This window comes from Salmo salar, chromosome ssa15 (assembly GCF_905237065.1).
Source record: "Salmo salar chromosome ssa15, Ssal_v3.1, whole genome shotgun sequence".
Classification (NCBI taxonomy): Eukaryota; Metazoa; Chordata; class Actinopteri; order Salmoniformes; family Salmonidae; genus Salmo; species Salmo salar.
The window spans coordinates 94,408,921-94,426,708 of NC_059456.1; the positions used below are offsets into that span (position 1 = coordinate 94,408,921).

Below are 17,788 nucleotides of genomic sequence, written 5' to 3' on the forward strand. Positions count from 1 at the left end.
ACTGTTTCTAAATGTTTAAAACCAGACTAGAGAGACTGTCAACGAATACAGTAAAGATCTACTGTTTCTAAACGTTTAAAACCAGACTAGAGAGAGACTGTCAACAAATACAGTAAAGATCTACTGTTTCTAGACGTTTAAAACCAGACTAGAGAGACTGTCAACGAATACAGTAAAGATCTACTGTTTCTAAATGTTTAAAACCAGACTAGAGAGAGACTGTCAACGAATACAGTAAAGAGCTGCTGTTTCTAAATGTTTAAAACCAGACTAGAGACTGTCAACGAATACAGTAAAGATCTACTGTTTCTAAATGTTTAAAACCAGACTAGAGACTGTCAACGAATACAGTAAAGATCTACTGTTTCTAAATGTTTAAAACCAGACTAGAGAGAGACTGTCAACGAATACAGTAAAGATCTACTGTTTCTAAACGTTTAAAACCAGACTAGAGAGAGACTGTCAACGAATACAGTAAAGATCTACTGTTTCTAAACGTTTAAAACCAGACTAGAGAGAGACTGTCAACAAATACAGTAAAGATCTACTGTTTCTAAATGTTTAAAACCAGACTAGAGAGAGACTGTCAACGAATACAGTAAAGATCTACTGTTTCTAAATGTTTAAAACCAGACTAGAGACTGTCAACGAATACAGTAAAGATCTACTGTTTCTAAATGTTTAAAACCAGACTAGAGAGCTGTCAACTAATACAGTAAAGATCTACTGTTTCTAAATGTTTAAAACCAGACTAGAGAGAGACTGTCAACGAATACAGTAAAGATCTACTGTTTCTAAATGTTTAAAACCAGACTAGAGAGAGACTGTCAACGAATACAGTAAAGATCTACTGTTTCTAAACGTTTAAAACCAGACTAGAGAGAGACTGTCAACGAATACAGTAAAGATCTACTGTTTCTAAATGTTTAAAACCAGACTAGAGAGAGACTGTCAACGAATACAGTAAAGATCTACTGTTTCTAAATGTTTAAAACCAGACTAGAGAGAGACTGTCAACGAATACAGTAAAGATCTACTGTTTCTAAATGTTTAAAACCAGACTAGAGAGACTGTCAACGAATACAGTAAAGATCTACTGTTTCTAAACGTTTAAAACCAGACTAGAGAGAGACTGTCAACGAATACAGTAAAGATCTACTGTTTCTAAATGTTTAAAACCAGACTAGAGAGACTGTCAACGTAGACAGTAAAGATCTACTGTTTCTAAATGTTTAAAACCAGACTAGAGAGAGACTGTCAACGAATACAGTAAAGATCTACTGTTTCTAAATGTTTAAAACCAGACTAGAGAGACTGTCAACGAATACAGTAAAGATCTACTGTTTCTAAATGTTTAAAACCAGACTAGAGAGAGACTGTCAACGAATACAGTAAAGATCTACTGTTTCTAAATGTTTAAAACCAGACTAGAGAGACTGTCAACGAATACAGTAAAGATCTACTGTTTCTAAATGTTTAAAACCAGACTAGAGAGAGACTGTCAACGAATACAGTAAAGATCTACTGTTTCTAAACATTTAAAACCAGACTAGAGACTGTCAACGAATACAGTAAAGATCTACTGTTTCTAAACATTTAAAACCAGACTAGAGAGAGACTGTCTACGAATACAGTAAAGATCTACTATTTCTAAATGTTGAAAACCAGACTAGAGAGAGACTGTCAACGAATACAGATCTACAGATCTACTGTTTCTAAATGTTTAAAACCAGACTAGAGAGACTGTCAACGAATACAGTAAAGATCTACTGTTTCTAAACGTTTAAAACCAGACTAGAGAGACTGTCAACGAATACAGTAAAGATCTACTGTTTCTAAATGTTTAAAACCAGACTAGAGAGAGACTGTCAACGAATACAGTAAAGATCTACTGTTTCTAAATGTTTAAAACCAGACTAGAGAGAGACTGTCAACGAATACAGTAAAGATCTACTGTTTCTAAATGTTTAAAACCAGACTAGAGAGAGACTGTCAACGAATACAGTAAAGATCTACTGTTTCTAAATGTTTAAAACCAGACTAGAGAGACTGTCAACGAATACAGTAAAGATCTACTGTTTCTAAATGTTTAAAACCAGACTAGAGACTGTCAATGAATACAGTAAAGAGCTGCTGTTTTTATGACTGAGTTCATGTTTAAGTTCTTACTCAGCACTGTCAACACTTTGTATTCAACACTTTGTATTCAACACTTTGTATTCAACAATTTTATAAGACATAAAATGCACGTTCTTCCTACTTCCACTCAGCGCTACAACAAGCACTGCAGCAGTAATGAATGAGAAGGAAAGTGTATCTATAGGCCTGTTGTTATTATTAGCAGCTTGGGTCTTTTTAATATCTAAGAATAATTAACTTTCTCTGTTCATCGATGTAACAACATGAATTTGTGCATGAGGCAGAAATAATGTGGTGCGACTCGAGTTTGGCCATCAGCTGGAAGACCGTCCCTTTTTGGTCTGTCAGTGGAGGACAGGGAGACTGGAGGGATGTTGACAGGCGGACTCTCAGTCTGCTGCTCTCTCCCTCCACTGAGACTGAACATCAGATACAGGCACCATCAGCCCAGTAAAATAAAAAAATAATTATAAAAATGTATGTTCACTCAGCTGTGCCTCACAAGTAATACAGCAACAGATCTATTACCGGTGTGATCATATAGCCTACCTCAAATTTAGAAATATCTATATTTTTAAATGTCCTGAACAACAATGCATTGGCAGGGCAATTCAAGCAAAGCCAATATGTGGTGATAATGTATTAGGCCTATAGCTTACTGCACAAACCTAATTTCTACAGTACTGTTTTTAATTGGTTAATGTTGCATAGGCTTGCATTTTGACTCAAAGTGATCTTGACTCAGAAAATGTTGGTGACCACTGTTCTAGAGTTTCCCCTGTTAACACCATCAACGTTTCCCTTTACTGAGGCAATTGGAACATGCAATATTAGCCGCTTTCAATGCAACATACCGAAACAAAACGAACTATGCAAGAGGTTTTGTTGTAGGCAGAAAGAATCCTACTCCGATGTTATCTCATTGACCCGCACTACTCAGCCCGTACTCTACACAGACCAGTGTGGCATGAACAGTCAGAGCTGCAGTAGGCCTATATGCAAATAGACCATTGCCATATATGGATTTGTGCCATTTTATTTTGAACTGGACTGTGTTTACAGCATGAGCAGGTGTGAGTAGATGTGCATGCTTTGAGATCAAAGTGAGAGCTGCATCTAGCCACGTGCACATTTTGTTCATATCCTTTGCTAGTTAGTAGTTATTAGCCCAGAAATAGATCATTTGTAGTCAGCAATAGGAGTGATTGTTTCCTTCAAGAGCACAAAACGTGTACATCTTTGAAAAGCGAGTCAGGTAAAGATAATTTTGTTTTGGTCTTAAAGGGGCAGTGTTGTAGTTTGAGACAGGCTTGAATAAGCTAAGTAGCCAGTAGGCAGAGGGTAGCATAATTTGTCTGATTCTCTGTGATAATGGTATGGGAATAATGAATTTTATTTTGTAAAGTGTTTTCTTGAATCAAACCACACAGCATTTTCAGTCACCTCCTTTTTTTTTATATATATATATTTCTTACCTTTATTTAACTAGGCAAGTCAGTTAAGAACAAATTCTTACTTACAATGATGGCCTAGGAACAGTGGGTTAACTGCCTTGTTCAGGGGCAGAACGACAGATTTTTTTTCAGCTCGGGGATTCGATCTTGCAACCTTTCGGTTACAAGTCCAACGCTCTAACAGCTAGGCTACCTGCCGCTCCGTCCTTGTCTGAAGGACAAGTGGATAAACATGTTCATGTCAAGCCCTGCATGTTTTTTTCAAAAGTATCATGGAATGTAGGTCTACAATGAACACCACACATTGGCTGCTACTATAGGCTGAATGATAGAACAGCTATTTCCATGTTAAAATGTGATGGGATGCATTTTCTCTAGAGGTCGCACGATTATGATTTTTCAACGCCGATACCGATTATTGGAGGACCAAAAAAGGCCGTTACCGATTAATTGGCCTATTTATTTATTTATTTGTAATAATGACAATTACAACAATACTGAATGAACACTATTTTAACTTAATATAATACATCAATAAAATCAATTTAGCCTCAAATAAATAATGAAACATGTTCAATTTGGTATAAATAATGCAAAAACAAAGTGTTGGAGAAGAAAGTAAATGTGCAGTATGTGCCATGTAAAAAAGCTAACGTTTAAGTTCCTTGCTCAGAACATGAGACCATATGAAAGCTGGTGGTTCCTTTTAACATGAGTCTTCAATATTCCCAGGTAAGAAGTTTTAGGTTGTAGTTATTATAGGACTATTTCTCTCTACGATTTGTATTTCATATACCTTTGACTATTGGATGTTCTTATAGGCACTTTAGTATTGCCAGTGTAACAGTATAGCTTTCGTCCCTCTCCTCGCTCCTACCTGGGCTCGAACCAGGAACACATCGACAACAGCCACCCTCGAAGCAGCGTTACCCATGTAGAGGAAGGGGAACAACTACTCCAAGTCTCAGAGCGAGTGATGTTTGAAACGCTATTAGCGCGCACCCGGCTAACTAGCTAGCCATTTCACATCGGTTACACCAGCCTAATCTTGGGAGTTGACAGGCTTGAAGTCATAAACAGCTCAATGCATTGCGAAGGGCTGCTGGCAAAACGCACGAAAGTGCTATTTTGAATGAATGCTTACGAGCCTGCTGCTGCCTACCATCGCTCAGTCAGACTGCTCTATCAAATCATAGACTTAATTATAACATAATAACACACAGAAATATGAGCCTTAGGTCATTAATATGGTCGAATCCGAAAACTATAATCTCAAAAACAAAATGTTATTCCTGTTACATTGCACAACCTTCCGTGTTATGTCATAATTACGTAAAATTCCGACAAATTAGTTCGCAACGAGCCAGGCGGCCCAAACTGTTGCATATACCCCTGACTGCGTGCAATGAACGCAAAATGACACAATTTCACCTCGTTAATATTGCCTGCTAACCTGGAATTCTTTTAGCTAAATATGCAGGTTTAAAAATATATACTTCTGTGTATTGATTTTAAGAAAGGCATTGATGTTTATGGTTAGGTACAGTCGTGCAACGATTGTGCTTTTTTCGCAAATGTGCTTTTGTTAAATCATATATCATCCCCCGTTTGGCGAAGTCGGCTGTCTTTGTTAGGAAGAAATAGTCTTCACAGTTCGCAACGAGCCAGGCGGCCCAAACTGCTGCATATACCCTGACTCTGTTTGCAAGAGAAGTGACACATTTTCCGTAATTAAAAGAAATTCATGGTAGCAGGCAATATTAACTAAATATGCAGGTTTAAAAATATATACTTGTGTATTGATTTTAACAAAGGCATTGATGTTTATGGTTGGGGCAACGTGTACCTAAGCGATTATATGCAACGCAGGACAGGCTAGATAAACTAGTAATATCATCAACCATGTGTAGTTAACTAGTGGTTATGATTGATTGTTTTTTATAAGATAAGTTTAATGCTAGCTAGCAACTTACCTTGGCTTCTTACTGCATTCGCGTAACAGGCAGGCTCCTCGTGGAGTGCAACGTAAAGCAGGTGGTTAGAGCGTTGGACTAGTTAACCATAAGGTTGCAAGATTGAATATCTGAGCTGACAAGGTAAAAATCTGTCGTTCTGCCCCTGAACAAGGGAGTTAACCCACCGTTCCTAGGCCGTCATTGAAAATAAGAATGTTCTTAACTGACTTGCCTAGTTAAATAAAGGTCTAAAAAAAAAAAAAACGTCGGCCAAATCGGCGTCCAAAAATACAGATTTCCGATTGTTATGAAAACTTGAAATCGGCCCTAATTAATTGGCCATTCCGATTTAATCGGTCGACCTCTAATTTTCTCCATTGTTGTTGATAATAGGCCACTCTGGTAGTCCTACATTGTGATCAGTTAGCTACAGTAGCCTACTTGGCCACTGTTAACTGTAACTTAAGGCAGGTACAGCCTTAATATTCACAGTAAACTCACGCTGTAAGTTGCACATAGTTTTCACAAGGTTCAAATTTGCTCTCAGCAAACCAGAAACTTGCTCAGTGCCCCAAAAAAATTGTACATAACATTGTTTGTAACCCAAAATAAAATTGAATAAAATTTAGTTCCTGCTATCAAAATTGTCATTCTGAACATCTGAAATGAACCAGGTTGTGTTTGTTGACAGGGCCTCACCCAGACACACCTATAGAAGGCTCCCAGGAAAATAAGCCAGCCGAGGGAGAAGGGGAGCAGGCCAAGAAACGACGAGGCAGGAAGAAGAGCAAACTGGAGGACATGTTCCCAGCGTACCTGCAGGTACGTTCTCGCTCACCACCTCTCACCATGGGCTTTTCTAAGGCCTTCAAATGGCAATCTATAGGACCAGTTTCCCGGACACAAATTTAGCCTAATGGACTAGAAAGCATGCTCAATTGAGATTCTCGATTGAAGTTGCTTCTTAGTCCAAGGCTAGACTTAATCTGTGTCTGGAAAACCAGCCCAGAGTGTCTAGTGACCATTCAACTCCATCATTCTCTCTCTGTCTATGTGTGTGTAGGAGGCATTCTTTGGTAAACAACTGATGGACCTGAGTAAAAAGGCTCTCCTGGTTACCCCAGGACAGAGGCATCATGGGGCCATGGGTCTCCTACGTCCTCCACTGCCTCACGCACGGGGGGCCAGACCCACCGCTCCTGACGCAATGGAGGTCCGGGAGCGAGCGATGGGGGCTGGGATGCACCTGAAGCAGGAGGGGGGTGAGGGATCACAGGCTCCGGTTGAGGGATCAGTGTTGTCTTCAGCTGTCAAAGATCAGGGCTCAACGGATCCTCAAGGCTCCGAAAAGGAGAAAAATGAAGGTAAGAGATCAGAGATGCTGAAATGTTGCCGATTTAATAAAAGTGACACTTCAAGAGTTTCTTTTCTACTAACTTACAGGAATTGTTTTGACATGCTATCAATTTGGTATTGGTGAATGTTTTTGCCCATTGTCCTACACTCCTGTTTTTTTCTCTCTCCCAGGACTTCCTGAGGGCATGGAGAGTCAGGACTCTGAGCAGTTCTTCAGGAAGGTCCTGGGGTCATCAGAGGGACTGTCTCTAGGAGGGTCCCTACAGAGCAGCATGAGGCCCATCCTAGAGGGAGGAAAGGGGGAGATGAACTGCAGCAGTCTGCCACAGAGGAGCCTTCTCACAGGTAATGGTACAGGCCTGAGCGCTGCTAGGGGAATCTATACCCTTTCACACTATCATACCTGGAGAGCGCACTTTTAGAGGAAGTAGAAATGAGTGTGATGTTGAACTTAGACATCTGAATTAGAGAAAGGACTAGAAAAAGTTAACAGTGTGATGCTATACGGAGCAGTAGTTTGTTGTTGTAAAGGACCCTTTATGTTCAGGAACCGCTCATGGCCGCTCAAAGGTCATGGTAAAACAGGACATGTCTCTCATATAAGCTGATCTCTTTCAGGATCCCTGCCCTCTGCTGGTATGATGGACTCCTTCCCTGGACTTTCTCAGTCTCCCTTCTTTGACATGCGGGAAAGGGGTGGCCTGTTCAGTCCAGATGGAGGAGAGGAGAGCCCGTGGGCCAACCCCTCCACCCCAGCCACCCCCTCCACCCCTCTTACCCCGACCGAGGCAGATGGAGATGGGCTGTCCTATAACCAGCGCAGCCTCCAGCGCTGGGAGAAGGATGAGGAGCTAGGAGAGATGTCCACCATCTCCCCTGTACTCTACGCAAACACAAACTTCCCCACTCTCAGACGGGACTACCCAGGTGAGTTAAGAGTAAAAATAAGACTATGAAAACGTGGAATATTCTAGTTTTTATGTATTTGTTTGCTCTGAATGAGATGTGTGCTTCCAGAGAGTTCTAATGAAACAAACTTTTATCTCTGAAAATGAACCAAATATCAAATGTTTTGACTTCAGTTTACTGGAATAGAAATAATGTAAGTTGTGATCCTCTCTCTCTGACAGACTGGTCCAGTCGCTGTAAACAGATCATGAAGATCTGGAGGAAGATTTCAGCTGCTGACAAGGTTCCTTTTCTGCAAAAGGCCAAAGACAATCGAGCGGCTCAGCGGATCAACAAGGCACAGAAGGTGAGAGTTTAGGCCAGAGCATTGATTCATAGGGCCAGCTTCGTTGACCCAGCTCAACCCCACTCCTAAACTAAGTCCACTTGAAGTCTTAATTTTCAGGAAACCAGCCCAAAGCATAAGGTTGTCATTGTATGCAGCCTCATTGCTTCTCTCCAACTGTCTCTTCTCATTCCACAGCAGGCAGAGAGCCAGGTGTGTCGGCCTATCAAGACAGAGGGGGGTGGAGGTGGTGGTGTTCGGGTCAAAGGTGAACGTCCCAACCTGCACCTCCAGATCCCTCCGCCCTCAGGTTCCGTCTCCACCTCCTCCCAACCCAGCTCGGCAGAGAGCCCCTTCCCTTTCCACCCTGACTCGGGATCCTCTTCCACCTTCTTCCCTGACGGTCCTGTCAAGACCCCGGGCTCGGCATCGGCAGATATGCGGACAGATCCCTTTGCCAAGCTGCCTCCCCAGTCCCCCCACCCCTCCACCCCATACTCCTCCCATCAGGCCGCCTCCAGCCCCATGCAGGGCCAAGCCTCTTCCTCAGGTTACCCCCACCCCGGGCCACAGGCCCCTCAGGGACACCCGGCTAGCCTTGGCCCCTTCGACATGCAGCCAGGGAATCCCCGGCGGGCTCAGCAGGTCGACCCCTTCTTCAGGCCACAGCAACAGCAGATCCAAGGTCACCTGCCCCAGTCACAGCAGGGCTCTCAGGAGCACTTAGGCCCCCCAGAAAGCCCTCGGTCCAGGGGTGGAGGGCCCGGGGACTCTCCTCTCTTCTCCCCGCCCCACACCACCCACTATGGAGACCCATTCCGAGGCCAGCAGCAGGGGATGGGGCGTCCAGAATACGGTTCCTCCCCCTCCCAGGTGTCCTCGCCTTCTGGGATGGGACATGGGCAGTACAGGGCTGATATGAGCGGGGGACCCTCTCCCCGCTCCTCCACGGGACGCCAGGACCTGAGTAACACGGGCTCCCCTGCAGGGATGCTGGACTCTGGGGATGGCTTGTTCAAGGCTCCCATGACACCACGGATGCACCAAGGAGAGGGTGGGGTGGTACTCCATCCCGGAGCCTCACCCAACCACCCCTCTGAGGGCTACCGCCAGTCCCCTTCCACCCCATTCCAGGACCCCTATGCCCAGCCTCCCCTCACCCCAAGGCCCCAGTCTGGGGACTGCTGCTCCCCCCTCCCCCAGCAGAGGCACCCCCAGACTCAGCAGGAGTCCTGCCCCAGGGTCCCCTCCAGCCCCCAGTCCCAGGGCAGCTCCCTCTCCCCCCTCACTCCTGGAGCCCCCTCCAACGACGCATTCTCTGTCCAGTCCCCAGCTTCCACCTCCCGCTTCCAGTCCCCTGACCCCTACTCCCGCCCCCCCTCGCGCCCCCAGTCCAGGGACCCCTTCGCTGCTCTGCACAAGCCCCCCCGGCCCACCTCTGCTGCTCCCGAGGGCACCCCCAGCTTCAGAAGCTCACCTCACCCCAACCAGCCTCCCTCACTCCCCCTGTCGTCCACCCCTGTGGGGGACCCTCTCTCTGGGAAGCCCTCTGGACCGCATGGGTTCAGCCGGGGCCCCAACATAGCCTATCAAATGGCCCAGCAGCAGCAACAACTCCTGCAACAGCAACAACTCCTCCAGCAACAACAACAACAACAACTCCAACAACAACAGCAACAACAACAACAACAACAGCAACAACTCCAACAACAGCAACAACTCCAGCAACAACAGACTCAGACCATAGGTGCCGACTTCCACTCCAGGATGCCCCCCCAGCAGGACCCCACAGCCCCCCGCCCCTGGAGGCACCTCACCCCCCGGGGGCTATGCCCGGTGCCCAGGAGATGCCCGACATGTCAGCGGTTCAGGATCCTTCACTACTGAACCTCAGCCCCTCTGAGCTGGAGAAGCACAGACAGGTACATGTTCTATTTGATGAGGATCTCCTTTATTCCACCACAGGGCTTCTGGATCCTTCAACATCTACAGGTAAATATTTGTCTTTTTTTTGTCCTGACGACCTCTGGCCTGTATTTCTTATTTTCCTCTGATAGCGACAGAAACTGAGGGAGTTTTTGATCCGGCAGCAGATGCAGCGAAACTCAATCCGGCAGGAGAAAGAGGCCGCAGCAACCAGCAGTGCTGCCACTGGTTGGCCTGGAGGAGAAATGGCAGCCTATCAGCAAGACAAAGCCCACCGCGCTCCACCACCCTACCCACAGGTACACTGTTATGTCAACCAATGTCTGATATCAACTTGGGTCGTGTTCAAAATTGTTTTGAAACTGGGAGGCAGTACCTGTCCAATAAGAACGTGTTTTTTTGTCCTTTCCCATTGCAAAAGGTTTTGCTACAGTTAGCCCTGCTGAACCCTTCTCAGCGGGTTCTTAGTATTTTATTTTAAATTCTCCTGAGGGGATTGATCGTTTTTGAATTAATAGTAGGTCCTTGTTGTTGGTCCCTATAGGACCGTGCCGTTACTGCTGCCCAGGCATCATTGGCAGGGAAGATGCCCCATGCTGTGGGTCCCATGGATGGTGGCCGTCCGCCACCCCCAGAGACCCCTGCCATGATGGACCCCAACCAGCTCAGGTATGCACTCAAACCCCCCCCCCCCTTACTTCTCTTTACGTCTATTTCTTAAATGCACACATAGCTGTACATTGAAATAAATGCCATCGGGAGTTGTTTTCAGCACAATTGTGCATTTGTGCACAATACTTTGTCTCATTAGCTTGCTGTACATGTTTTGCATTTGTTGTCTGTATTTGTCTTTTGTAGACAACCAGGGCCTCCCAACCCCCAGGGCATGTATGGTCGTCCTCAGTTCCCTGGGCAGTGGCAGCAGGGCCCAGGTCCCCGTCGCTTCCCTCAGCCTGGCATGGAGGGTGTGGGCCCCAGGCACCACCTCAACGCTCCCCTCAACATCCAGCAGGCCATGCAGCAGGGTATGGCTAACCCCCGTGGCCTGGTGCCTGGCCCTGGAGGGGAACCCATGCAGCCAGGCATGGACCCCGGAGGACCCCCACCACAGTTCATCGAGCTAAGGCACAACTCCCAGAGGCTGCCCCTTGGGCCCCAGATTCCCCAACGAGGGCCCCAGCAACGGCCGCGCCTCTACATCCCCCAGCAGCAGGAAATGGCCCCCAGCCAGTTTGTTCAGCATCCAGTGACTCAGGGTATGGACCCTCAGACAGAGGGGGTCAGAGACTCACGGCTGGGGCTACAGCAGGGTAGTATGGGTCTATTAATGTCACAGCAGAGTACTGGCTCTTCGCAGCAGCAACAACAACAACTCCATCTCCAATCCCAGACAGGCACTCCTCAGACCCGTAACACTCCCAGCTCTCACTCTGGGCAGCAGCACCAGACCTCCACAGAGACCCAGGCTGGAGCACCAGGGGACTCTAGTGTTGATCTTCCCGAGCCCGACCTAGAGGACCCGTTTGCCCCCAAAGGGCTAGGAGATGCCCCCGGGGATGGAGGAGTGGAAGATGAGGATGACCTGGCTCTGGATCTAGACCCTGATAAGGGTGACGACGACCTGGGTAATCTTGACAACCTGGAAACCACGGACCCGCACCTAGACGACTTACTCAACAGTGACGAGTTTGACCTGCTGGCTTATACGGACCCCGAGCTGGACCAAGGGGACCCCAAGGATGTGTTCTCGGACCAGCTGCGGTTGGTGGAAGCAGAGGGTGAAACTCCAGGTAACTCTGGGGCTCAGGACAACAAAGTGGAACAGAAACCAAAAGTTGAGCAAAACCCAACCCCAAACACAGGGGGTGCCATGTCCTCCTCAACTCTCCATCCGTCCTCCTCGGAGTCTGCCGTCACCTCCAGGATAAAGCTGGAGCCAGGCCAAGCAGTGGTGAAGGATGAGATGGGAGATGCTGTCTCGATGCTCCTTCAAACAAACAAACCCTCCACTCAACCAGAGAACCAGGGTGCTTCACTGAGCTCTGTGCGGTTAGGAGGGCTCTCATACCCTCTGCCAGGTCAGGCTGATTCCTTATCTTCCCTGGGGGAGGACCCCCTGGGGCTGCGCGACGGAGGGGGACAGCACTCCCCTGCCGTGGATCTAGACAAAGTCGAGAGTTCCCTGGAAGCCAGCGAGCTTCCCTTGCTGATCCAGGACCTGCTGGAGCACGAGAAGAAGGAGCTCCAGAAACAGCAGCAGCAACAGCAGCAGCTCAGCTCCCTCCACCAGGGGGTGATGGGGGGGCACATGGGAGGCCACCCCCAGGGGGGACCTGGACATATCATGCTGCCCCAGCACCACCGCCCACCACCCCAGAGCATGATGGGACTGCCAGGTATGGTGCCACGCCCTCCACACCTTTTGCAGCAGCAAAGGCTCATGGGACAACCTGGGATAACACCGCAGCACATGGTTGCCATGGCTCAGCAACAAGGAGTTATGAGGGTGGGGCAGCCAGGAGGTGTTCACCCAGGACTCAACCCTCAGCCGCAGCAGATGGTCAAACAGTCAGCTCTGGCTAATAACTTCTTCCCTGATAAAGGTAAATACATGTACGTTCTTGAGATTGTTTGAATCATGACTCTTGTTTGAATCATGATGCTTTCCTTTCATATATTTGACCTGGTGTTTCTGCTTGCTCACAGATCTAGACAAGTTTGTGACGGACGACATCATGGATCCCATCGCCAAGGCGAAGATGGTGGCACTGAAGGGCATCAAGAGAGTGTTGGCACAGGACCCAATGGGGGTTCCCTCTGGCATCAACAGGCAACAGGTCTCTCTGTTGGCCCAGAGACTAGCTTCAGCACCAGGAACAGGAGACCCTCAGGGTCAACTCGCATCTGGCACATCTAAGGTACAGTGTCACTTGTCCAAACATAACCAGGACAATATGTGTTCATAATATTTATTTTGTAAAGCAGATCAATTGATTCACTTGATTCGTTTAGCTGATTTGATATATTTGGACTACTTTTTATTTTCAGGAAGGAGAAAGCAGTGACCCAACACAATCAAGACCCAACCCTCCTCAGTTTGTACAAGGGATCATCAGTAAGTTCTACAAATGTTTCATCTTAATAATACTTAAATGTATTTCAGTTAGTTGATGTACTCCAGTGTTTCTCAAACCTCTCCTTGAGTACCCCCAGCCATTGCACATATTTCATGTATTCCAGTACAAGCCAACCTGATTTGATTTGGTCAACTAACCACCCCCTGTTCTCCCTACCAGACGATGCAGAGCAGCACCAGTATGAAGAGTGGCTCCTGCATACCCAGCAGCTGCTGCAGATGCAGCTCAAGTTCCTGGAGGAGCAGATCGGAGCTCACCGCAAGTCCCGCAAGGCTCTGTGTGCCAAGCAGCGCACTGCCAAGAAGGCAGGCCGCGAGTTCGCCGAGGCTGACGCAGAGAAGCTCAAGCTGGTCACCGAGGAGCAAAGCAAGATCCAGAAACAGCTGGACCAGGTGGGGAAGAAACTCTGAAAATCCTTACCCTCTCCATCCACCCACCCTCATGTTTCCAGTCTTAAGATGGTATTAGGCACCTGTTAACCCGTATCTCTTGTTGTATTTCAGGTGCGAAAGCAGCAGAAGGAACACACCAACCTGATTGCAGAGTACAGAAGCAAGCAGCAGCAGCACCAGCAGTGCTCTGGTCTCCTGGCCCCAGGCCCCTCTACCCAGGGGCCCCACAGTCTCTCCAAGATGCCTGGGCAGATGATGGGCCAGCAAGGGGCTCCTGTGATGAGTCAACCTCCAGGAATCATGCCCCAGGGAGGTATGCCCGTCCGAATGCCCCCACAGGGGCAGCCGTTCCTGGGAGGAGGCCAGCACCTTGGAACTCTGGGAGTTAGACCCCCTGGTCCTCCTGGTGGTCCACCTGCAGCGTTCTTCCCCCAGGGTCCAGGAGTAGTCCAAGGGGCAGACCCAAGACTTCTCCAGGAGAGACAACACAGGATGCAGATCATTCAGAAACTACAGCAGCAGCAGCAACAACAGGCGATGATGCAAGGCCAGCCGCCCATGCCACATCCAGGTGGCCAAGCAGGTATGTTGCCACAATCACAGCCAGGCATCATGGGTAACCCTCTGATGGGTCAACAACCAAACCTCCAACAGGGAATGATGCCCAACCAGGCCATGTTGCCCCAGATTACAGTACCAGGCCAGGCTGTGGCCCAGCCACCGCAGACCCTGATGGGAGGGCAGCCTATGAACCAGCCTTTAGGCATGACGGGGGCCCAGACAGGTATACAGCAGCAACAGAGGCCTCAGGTCATGATGGGCGAGCAGGGAGTAGTGGGACCCCCTCAGCTCCACGGACTCAGAGGACCTGGCCAGGCCCAGCTCACACCTCAACAACAAATCCTGGCTCAGCGCATGTTGGCGCAGCAGCAACTGAAGCTACAGCAGCAGCAGCAACAAGTGGCACAACAACAGCTCATTCAACCACCACCACAGGGCTTCATCAGCCAACCCAACCAGTCTCAAGACTCCCAGGGAGGACTCTCTCAACCTGCCACCCCAGGTCAAATGGGCTCTTCTCCAGCTTCAGCAGGGGAGAGCACTCGGGTCACCCCTCAACCAGCTGAGGGGCTGCAGCAGGGGGAGGGTGGCATCCTTAGTCCTATCTCTAGGACCCCTCCACAACAGGGTGGACCTGGACCTTCAATCCCGGGCCAGATGACCCAACCAGGGGCTTCTGGAGAGCAACAGGCGGCAGTGGGACAACAGCAGCAGTACATGGCCCAGCAGCAGCAACCAGCATTACAGCAACAACAACAACCACCTCCTCAAAATACTCAAGCTGGACTTCAACAGCAAGCAGGTTACCAACAGGCTGGCATGCATCCCCAAGTACAACAGCAGCTTCATCAACAAACCTCTCTACAGCGACAGAGTTCCCTCAATGCTGATCCCTCAAAGTCTGGTTTGGTCACCGTCAAGCAGGAAGGACAGCAGATGTGTTTCATGGCCCAACAACAACAGCAACGACAACAACAATTACAACAACATAATCTTATGCAGCAAGCCCAAGACCCAATTGGACAACAGCAACAACAACATGACAGTATGGGCCAGATGCAGAATGTGATAGGTCAACAGAACCACCCTGGTCAGCCTCAGCCTGTCCCTGGTATGCCAGGCCACCCTAGTCCCCAGCAACAGGCCCTCATGGCACAGCAGGCCCAGCAGCAAAAGCAGCAGGCCATGATGGGCATGCTGAGAACCCAGCAGCAGGTCATGATGCCTGGCCAGAGGCCTGGAGTTCCACCCAGTCAGATACGCACCCCAGTCAACATCCAGGCTATCATAGCCCAGAACCCCCAGCTCCGACACCTCACCCCCAACCAGCAGATCCAGCACATCCAGGCCATGATCCAACAGCGCCAGCTCCAACTGCAGCAACAACAACAGGGCCAGATGATGAGGCTCCAGGTGTGTCAGGGACAGTCAGGGCAGATGAGGCCCCAGGGGCCCCCTGGTCTAGGGCAGCAGGTGGGACAGGTCCAGAGAATGCCTGGAGGTCTGGAGGCCCAGCAGATGCACTATGGAGGAGCTCTGGGGAAACCAGGGGGATTAGGCTCCCCGCAACAACCAGGGATGATAGCCCCTGGCCAACCACCGGGCGTGGTGACTCCTCAGATGCAGCAGCAAGGGATCATGGGACCTGTAGTCCAACAGCAGCAGCCAGGAGCCTCGCCTCAGTACGCCTTGAGTGTCCAACAGCAGCAGATGATGCAGCAACAGGCCCAACAACACCAGATGAGAGGCCAGCTGCCCATGACTCGCTCCCCCATGGGTCAGGTACGTGGTGGGCCCCCCCAAGGCTGCCAGATCAGGCCCATGTCTCCCCGTCAGCCCCTGGCCAACTCCCCAGGAGACCCCCAGCGCCACGCCATGACACAGGGGATGGGGATGCGTCAACCCAACCCAAACCAAGTCATGCAACACCAGCAACAACAGCTCCACATGGCTCAAAAACGCTTCCAGGGCTCTCCCTCCCACGCAGGCTCCCCTGCAGGATCCTCAGTCCAGAAACAGGAAGCAGGCATGAGCCCAGCTACCCCAGGCACGCCACACTCCACCCACGTTGCCTCTCCGTCTGTAACCGACGGGGCAGCTGGGAAAGGTAGTCCTTACAGTCAGATCAAGCCCTCTCCTCTCAGGTCGCCTGGAGCATCCAAGAGTCCCCTGGACTACCCTGGGCTTAAGGCCGAAAGTGGCGACACAACCCAGAGCCAAGTCCCCCCAAATAAGCTTTCGCCTCAGAAGGGTGAGAGTGGACCGCAGGGCCAACAGCATCCACAACAGGGCTCAGTGAACCAGGGTGGTCCTCAACCTCCACCAGGCTCCAGAGAGGGAACTCTTTGTAAGATGACCCTACAGAACATCAAACAGGAGCCCAGAGAGTTGACCTGTGACGGGGAAGGAAATAGTGGTCTTCACTCTGGAGCCATCAAAAGGGAGGTGACTGGGGAGCCGGTTGGAGGGTTTGGTAACAATGGTCCTGGACTAGGAGGGGACCCTGGAGCCCACATCCCCAGGACTGAGACAGGACAACAGCTACTGCAGAAGCTCCTGAGGACCAAGAATCTGCAGCTGGCCGCTCAGAGGCCCTCTGACGGCATCCACAACGAGATAAACGGACACATCAACAGCAAGCTGGCCATGCTGGAGCAGAAACTACAGGGGACTCCCCGCAACATGGAGGTGAGTCGGATATATCCTGTCCGTTACAGATGTCTTTCTTCTCCATGTTGAAAACTAGTAAGTACTAGTCATAGAAATAGACTTGAGCCCTATTTGGACAGGATTAGTTTTACTGTGGGAGGTCGGGTAATGTAATTACATTCACAAAAGACCACATCTGTAAATTTTGTCCGGTCAGAATCTGCCATGTCAGTCATTTTTACTTGGCAAGGAGGTTATTATTCCCCAAAAAAGCTATTGTTTTTCATCAAACTCCATGGTCCTTATCCCGTCCTTGTGTTTTGAGGGATATTAGAGTTTAACCGGTGTTGCATGTAGTTTGGGTAAGAACATGGGAACAAATTGATGCTTAAAACAAAGTGCTATGGATGCCTACACATCTACTTATCTTAAAACAAAGTGCTATGGATGCCTACACATCTACTTATCTTAAAACAAAGTGCTATGGATGCCTACACATCTACTTATCTTAAAACAAAGTGCTATGGATGCCTACACATCTACTTATCTTAAAACAAAGTGCTATGGATGCCTACACATCTACTTATCTTTTAAAAGTTTAAGTGGATGAATTTCTGCCAATGAATTGATGAATTGCCAACTATATTAGTTAATTAAATGTCTCCATACAGTTCATGGTTTTTATTGATATTGTTTTGACTTTCTTTGAACTGAAAGCCAATGTAAGGCTATCCCTAGACAAGTTGAAATATCTTCACACCTAGAACAGCCTCCAGGCTTCCATCATAACGGTCCATTTTGAATGAGGGAAAAAAACGAATTTACAGGGGGCAGTTTGGTAAAACTAATCCCGTCTGATTAGTGGACTGGAAAAACAGACTGCTGGGGTAGTAATTACATAACACGTTCTATAGTAATACGAGTCCCGTGCAAATAGGGCTTTTAGAATGTTTTACAAATTGTATTTATTTTATTGTAGTCGTCC

The 17,788-nt window shown here is 48.3% G+C and overlaps 1 protein-coding gene across 1 annotated transcript in view; it reads left to right on the forward strand.

Annotated features, from left to right (window-relative positions):
• LOC106572669 (histone-lysine N-methyltransferase 2D) overlaps positions 1-17,788 on the forward strand; it is a 64,254-nt gene that overhangs the window by 20,441 nt on the left and 26,025 nt on the right. Inside the window, exons 22-35 of the mRNA XM_045696334.1 lie at positions 6,240-6,370; positions 6,612-6,912; positions 7,076-7,249; positions 7,523-7,831; positions 8,035-8,159; positions 8,337-9,804; positions 9,870-10,060; positions 10,202-10,363; positions 10,609-10,733; positions 10,923-12,667; positions 12,771-12,982; positions 13,113-13,179; positions 13,361-13,593; positions 13,705-16,842. Coding sequence (XP_045552290.1) covers positions 6,240-6,370; positions 6,612-6,912; positions 7,076-7,249; positions 7,523-7,831; positions 8,035-8,159; positions 8,337-9,804; positions 9,870-10,060; positions 10,202-10,363; positions 10,609-10,733; positions 10,923-12,667; positions 12,771-12,982; positions 13,113-13,179; positions 13,361-13,593; positions 13,705-16,842 — 8,381 coding nt within the window. The remainder of the gene's footprint in view (positions 1-6,239; positions 6,371-6,611; positions 6,913-7,075; positions 7,250-7,522; positions 7,832-8,034; positions 8,160-8,336; positions 9,805-9,869; positions 10,061-10,201; positions 10,364-10,608; positions 10,734-10,922; positions 12,668-12,770; positions 12,983-13,112; positions 13,180-13,360; positions 13,594-13,704; positions 16,843-17,788) is intronic.